General features: G+C 36.6%; 1 protein-coding gene across 1 annotated transcript in view; it reads right to left on the reverse strand.

Annotated features, from left to right (window-relative positions):
- arfgef1 (ADP-ribosylation factor guanine nucleotide-exchange factor 1 (brefeldin A-inhibited)) overlaps window positions 1–4,484 on the reverse strand; it is a 57,387-nt gene extending 52,903 nt beyond the window's left edge. Inside the window, 1 exon segment of the mRNA XM_030122740.1 lies at window positions 4,149–4,484. Within this exon segment, the coding sequence (XP_029978600.1) occupies window positions 4,149–4,272 (124 nt within the window). The 5' untranslated portion in view covers window positions 4,273–4,484.
- Between the last annotated feature and the right edge of the window lie 2,889 nt (window positions 4,485–7,373).

Raw genomic sequence — 7,373 nt, forward strand, 5'->3', positions numbered from 1 at the left:
AAAATATGGTGGATATTATTATTTGTTGATGAAAAACTGTACCAAAATTTAAAAAAAACTCTTAGAAAAAGATATATTTATCAAATAACAGTAGTTTGATGTCGATACAGTTCTTGGTTTCTTGTCATTCTTTTCTCAAGATCACTCTGTGCTGCAAAACATTCAGCTCTAATGAATTTTTTCGCCCTTCCGCACCACAAGCATTTAAACTGTCAATACATCCCCAAAAATGTGCTGTCAAGGCAATCAACACAAGAGCTTCAAATCACAAAAAATACTCAGACTGCAGTGATCAATTACATAAAAGAACAGTTGTCTAGAGCTTAACTAAGTGATTGAATGGAGAAAAAGAGCTTAAATTGATATTAGAAATAGCTGAAATATAGCGCTCCATCCACAGAGATGCTGTGTGCTGCATGCACAGAAAATGCTTCTTCAGGTAACGCAAATTAGGGGGTGGTATCAAGAATGCAGCAGCAGCAGCTACAGGTTTTCAGGTTACTGTGACCTCCTCAGCTGACCCTCAGATCATACACCCTAAGGCTAGGGATAATGAGCAGTGTGCTCAGCAGGACTCCTGTCCAGAAAACAATTTCTCACTAAAAATTCCTCTTTGCATAGTAGCTTGAATGTTCACAGTATGCCTTTTTCCAGCACCCTGCCACATGCCTTTTACAAAGGAGAGGTTTAGCTTTAAAACAATGAGATATTCACCAATACAGGCACTGTTTAAAGCCACCAATGCATGACAACAAGCAACTGAAGCTTCTTTGCCTGTTTCTAAAAGGTGGTAGGTGATTACAGCCTAAGAGTCTTTGATTTTTTATTTTTTTATTTTTATTTTTTTGTGTTAAATCTTACTAATAGGGTCCCCTCTTTCTGTGTGTTACTATCACACAGTTCTTCTCAAAGAAACCAATTGTGTGATCCAGATAATGGGACTTTGCTTCTGCTACAATCTTGAGTGTGTGAGAAATTGAGACGACGTTCTTTTTGGGAAACTGTGGAGTGACATTTTGATAATCCAAGAGAAAGGTCAGCTGGAGAGCGAGGATAGTGGACTGCAAAGGCCAAGACAGCCGAGCTGGAGCCTTTCACCTCATTTCTGAACGTAAAAAAAAGAAAAAATCCTGCAGTGATTCACTGCCAGCTTGGCTCAATGAAAAAAGGGATTGAGCTACAACAAAGTGTAGGGAATAGAACACATAAAATCTAAATCTAACAGTTACAACAAAAAGGAAATAGCAAAATATGTAGTTTTAAACAATGGCAATGTATTACAGGAGGATTTTCAGTGAGAGCAGAGACTCACTCAGATGTCTCAGAGCCCCAAGAGCTAGAGGGGATTATGTAAGTCACTCTGTATACTGGGTCACCCAGTCGTTTTTGATATGCACTACTACTGTACCGCTATTACACTCATTGCAGACTCAAATTTCAGAGACTTTGATTGTACATGGCAGAATCCTACCATGACGACTTTAATTACATTTTACACCGTTTTACCTAAAAGTATCTACCATTTCTGACCAATAGGATACCAGATTGCAAGTCTTAAAGGAAAAGCACATATTAAAATAGATTGTACTGCTCTTCTAACTTCAGAGAAAGACTGTGGTCATGACATCATATAGGGTAAGAAAAAAATGTAGCTGCTCCATAAACAGTGAATAATAGAACAATGCTGGGACAATACGTAACAGAACAGTATAGCTATTTCTGACTCACAGCTGAAGTCCTACTTAAAAAAAAAATAACTATGGGGTCAGTGATAATTGACAAGCAGAGGGTGAAGAGTGTCAGCTTATGAAGTCAACACTTCAAGTCTTGACGTCCCGCTTCGAAGGTTGAAGTTCTGATTCAGACAACTGTATTGATCCCAAGAAGGGCAATTCATCCGTAGCTTACCCGACAGCCTATAAACTTATAAATATATAAACTCACACAGTGACAGCAGATCAACATACACGTGTCAGCACAAGCAACAACAAGCAACGGGCAAATGAAATAAAACATTTTGTCTCTGCTCACAGAAAATAAAGAATAACTGAAAAGACTGAAATGGTCAGTTAACCTTCAAATACCTAAGCAGCAACTGACAACCAAAAAATCCTGGTGTAAAATGCTGAATAACTTTTGAGCTGCTAATCCTATTAATACATTTTAATAATTCAGGTGAAATGTGGTTTTTCAGCTTTTGACTGGCATCACATGTGTCATATTTGGACGTTCAGAAGCTCCTCAGTGAATGCGGTAGGCACTTGTTTTTCAGAAAATTATATATTTTGCTGAAAAATACCCTGTTTTGTTCAGTTTTCTGTGATTTGGTACAATAACCTTTGCATTTAACCTGAGCTTTTCTAAACATGCACATGATCAGTTAATTAAATGTAGCCAAATACCAGATAAATGTAAAATGCAGAGGATAATATTATAATAAACAGTGATGAATCACTTAGGAAAGGTTAAATGTAGAAGGAAAATTCATTTAGAAGTTGGGACAAAAATAGATAAAAACTTTTAGGTTAAAATGACTATTACTGGCATTTAATATCCGGACAGGGAATAAAGAACGTGGACTTAACAGTGTTGACTTTTCTCCAGAAGTGCTTAAAAATGAGTAAGGATGACTCAAATACCACTTGAGCTGGAAATTTCCCCGTTTAGATCCATGTACTCCTTCAATGAACTACTCGTTTCTCAGCACAGTTTTATATTACCCTACAATGTAATGTAGCAGGAGAAAGAATACATTATTGATGTGCGTGGGTTGGCTTTACAGAAAAAAAAACACATCAGAGCAAGCCTAGACAAACGCTTATTTGGACTTCAGGGCTATTGCAAAATCACGCTCAGTTAAACGACTTAATAAAGGCTGCAACTGTTGGGACAGGTAGGATTTTCTTTGGCCGCAGCACATGATAGACCCATTGTTTCTGTGGCCGTGTCGTATTTCTCCCCCAGCAGAACAAAACCCAGCCTGTTCCAAGGCACCAAAAACACACCACTTATTCTGGCATTAAAAAGCAGCTCACTCCGGTTATTATCAAAAACACTAGCTCATTTCTAACCACTGTGGGGCTACATATACTTCCGCTTTGCCTAAACTCTCCCAAAAAAAAGTCTAATTACAATTAAAGGTCACTCCTTAAGGGGTGTTTCGGAAAATACACCTGCTAACAAATTGCTAAACAAAGCTAACACATGTATTTCAATTAAACCCGGATATTAATACGTAGAACTTCAAAATAAAAGCTCTGTAATTATAACTAAAATTAAAAAGACGAATATTACGTCGCTAATATTAATTAATTAAACATATCTATTACATGTGCTTGAAGGTGTGCGTTGTATTACAGTTGAAGAGCGTAGCCAGAATCGCGTTTAATTCGGTTGTCATTTTATTTTTCTCAACACCGGAAATCACGCCTCGATAATTTCCGTAAACTTGATGTTGTTCTAGCATAGATGCTACTGACAGCTGTCACCTTGTGCTTTCACTATAACAACTTCACTTTAGTACGATAGGTGAGAAGAAATGTTCCGAATATTTGACGGTTAAACTGAGGGGAGAAATAAAAGATGTAGTCAAAAAAAAAAAAAAAGAAAAAGAAAAAGCGCAAACGTCTGAACTGAACTAAACCGGGCAGCGTCCCCTGTGTACCAGGAAGAGATCGCAAACATTGCACCTTCATGTGAATAAACACACTCGATATGAATGTTTACATGAATACACTCTGCTGTAGACTGATGGAAATAGTTAGCTGTCGGTTTGCTTGATAATGGAGAGGGAGAACAGCTTTAACAACTTTATCTCGTGTCCGTTGTTCGGCCTGTTCTCACATCGCTATAGCATCGTTTCAGTGTTGCAAACACCCACCCCTCCTGCACCATTTCCGTGTTTTATACCGAATCGTTTCCACGGAGTCGGTGCCACGTCTGTTAAATACGCTGGCTTGTTGAATTTAATGCTAGACAGTAATTGTTTGGTAGAGGTGTGTATTTAATGAATGCAAAAACACAGTTGTCAAACACTGCGACATTGTTGCAGGAGAGACCCAGCCGGTTAATAAGTAAAGGGGTGCATGACGTGTCTAAATCAATGAGTCCAAGACAGAAAAATATGATGTGAAAACAACACAACTCACCTAGTGCCACCTCACAGGCTTTACGCAACTGGGAATGGTGAGCCTTTTTCACCTCCTTGTCGGCCAGGATCTTTTCCAAAGCTCGGGTAAGGAACATGTTTTTCGTCTTTTTGCCCTCAAACATGTCGCACAGGAATTTGGGGCGAGGTGTGCCTGGTCCCAAGGGGGGGGGGGGCTGCAGCCGCCTCGAATGGAGATGTATTCCTTTACAAATGTCAGCTGCGGAGCCCCTAACAGACAAACATAAATAAACACAGAAGGTGGGGTAAATCCCTCAGATTTCCATTAACAACCTGCCTCCTGCGCCATGTTGGAGAGAGGAAACGACGTCACGTACGTTTTGAGAACGGCCGCAGTGAGGCAGCAAGGAGAGAGAGAGAGAGAGAGAGAGCGAGAGAGAGAGAGAGAGAGTAGTGTTTCAGCCCAGCCTCCTCCTCCTATATGCATGGATCAGCATATACGCATGTTAAACCCATATGTAAACATTCTGCACTTATGCATCTACTGCTCTACTGACAATAGGCCTGTGTATGTAGGTTTGGACTTTTTTTTTTTTTTTTTGCCAAAATGTTTTTATTTAAATTTTTTTTATCATTTTAACAAACATACAACAAACAATGCATATATCAGATCCATGCAACGCGTTGACTACAATCACAAACATTATTATGTTTAGAAAGAAAAAAAAAAGAAAAATTATTCAAAATACACAAATCTGAGCATCCACCTTTAGAAGCCACAGTGGTAACTTTTTCAATTGTTTGCAATGTCCTCCAATAAATTTAGATTCTTAGCATACACAATGAAAGGATTCCAAACACGTTCAAATGACTCCTGTTTGCTCCTAAGAATACAGGAAATTTTTTCTAGTGGAAGGGTAGAAAGCATCTGCCATATCCACTGACTAACAATTGGTTTATGAGTTCTTTTCCAAAATAATGAAATGCATTTTTTTTAGCAATAAGTAGACTGAAGTCTATAAAAATCAGTTCATTTGTTGTATATTTATGTTTTTCTGGATATATGCCAAACAGAGATAACTTTGGGTCTAACATGACTTGTTTAGAAATAATTTTTTCAATTATTTCCCTGATTTCCCTCCAGAACAATGCAGTTTGTCGACAATACCACATACAGTGAAAGGTTTGCACATTTTTTATCATTTTGTCTATTGAGTATCACTTTACACCAGGGGTCCCCAAAGAGGGGTACGCGCACCTCCAGTGGTACTTGGAAGAAACCCAGGGGGTACTTGAAATTTTTTGGGAAAAATACATTAAATAAGTCATCATGTACTGAATACAAAATAAATAATGAGAATTAATGCTGAAATATAAAACACAATAAATGCATTCATATAATAATCATCTTGTTTAAGCTTTGGTAAGAACATTAACATTTAAGAACATTTCTATTTTATATTATTCAAAATGAGTTTATTTGAGTAGCTAGTAATTATTGTTTGTTAATGAGAGGTTAATTTATTAATTAATGGCTAATTTATTTATTTTTCTTATCAATGAAAAAGAGCACTTTTCAGTTTATGTTTTGCACACAAAATTTACTTAAAAAAATTGTTGTCACCCCACCTCCTGAAGGGAAGGCAGGGAATATTGTTTTTGGTTCGGTTTGTTTGTTTCTTTGTTTAACACTTTAGCAGCAAAACTATGGGTTCAGTTCATACTAAATTGGGTTTATAGATTGCCAGTGACCCAGAATAGATCTCATTACATTTTGGGAAAATTTACTTATAATGGGCAAAATACATGCAATAGGCAGGGTCTGTTGTGCCTGGCACCACTTGTTTTTTTATATATTACACAGTTAAATATATGTTATTTGTTTACAAAGTTTTGAAAATATAAACAGACACCTTTGGCACAGGAACAAATTTTGCCTAACTTTTTCAAACGAAAATGCTGAAGCAAGAGTTGGGGGTACTTGGCAAAAAAAAAGTATATTTCAGGGGGTACTCCACTGTAAAAAGTTTGACAACCATTGCTTTACACTGTACAATTCTGGTACCTAACCATTAAACACATAGAACTTTTTTGTGGTACTACATTTAACATTTTCTAAGTGCTTTATCACCATTTGTTATAATATTTTCTGTGTTTTGCATTTTTCTTATATTTAATTTACTGATCACATAGATCTTCATAACAGGAAAGAGTTCATTCAAAGGTTATTATATCACTTTGAACCGGTTCATGCTTAAACCATCATAAGTCAGGTATTAGGTAAGTTTGCCACCCAGCCTAATTTGACTAAATAAAACAACCTTTTTAGCTGTTATCAAGTGGTTATAATTGAAATTCTTGCACTTGAAGTCAGAGGTGAATCTTCTTTTACTTTTTCAAAAGGTTTTCTTGCACAAATGTAGATAAGTGTCTCAAATTAGATTCTCATGCCATACAATATCCCTTATCCATGCATGAACAGACTCAAAAGGCAAACTTTTCTTGTAATGTTTTGTAAAATATTATTTACAAGTATTAATTTAATTGAAATCTAATTTTTTTCCTAACATTTAACCTTTCCTAAGTGCTTTATCAGAATTAATGATCATATTATCCTTTGTATCTTTCCTATATTTAATTTACTGTTCGTGCAGATGCTCATATAAACTGAAAGTAAATTCAGTGATTATTATATTGAAACAGAGATAACTGAAGAAAAAGTCACTTTTCCCAGCAAAATATATCATTTAAGTGAACCTAAAATAAAGGGTCCACACCACTATCATTTGTCAAACTTTTATTGGTGAATCAATATTGCAGAAGATGTTGATGTTTCCATGTTCACTACAGAGCCTCTGAGAATCCAAAGACACAAGACGCAAAGACACATTTGATTCTTTGATTCTATACCTGAATATTAAATGTATTGATAGGACTAGTGACTGACAAGTTAGATGGTTTTGCTCACCAGTGGATTAAGAGTTGTTATATTTCTAGTTCTTCCATGTATATTTTGCTGTCACGTTGCTTCATGCTTTATCTCATCTATAACCAAGTGCACCTTCAGGTTTACTGTTTCTACACAGATTCTCACAGTCTTGTATAATGTTTTGCAAAGTCCAAGAGCAAATACATATGAGGAATCTGGCAAACTGACAACACAGTTTCGGCAGCAGTAGGCGGCATAGTTCACTTTCACTTTGGACGGTCTTGTGTGTCAGTTCCACTGTTTCTGAATCCATAAATAAGAGCAAAGCATCAGAAC

The sequence above is a fragment of the Sphaeramia orbicularis genome, chromosome 20 (assembly GCF_902148855.1).
Source record: "Sphaeramia orbicularis chromosome 20, fSphaOr1.1, whole genome shotgun sequence".
Classification (NCBI taxonomy): Eukaryota; Metazoa; Chordata; class Actinopteri; order Kurtiformes; family Apogonidae; genus Sphaeramia; species Sphaeramia orbicularis.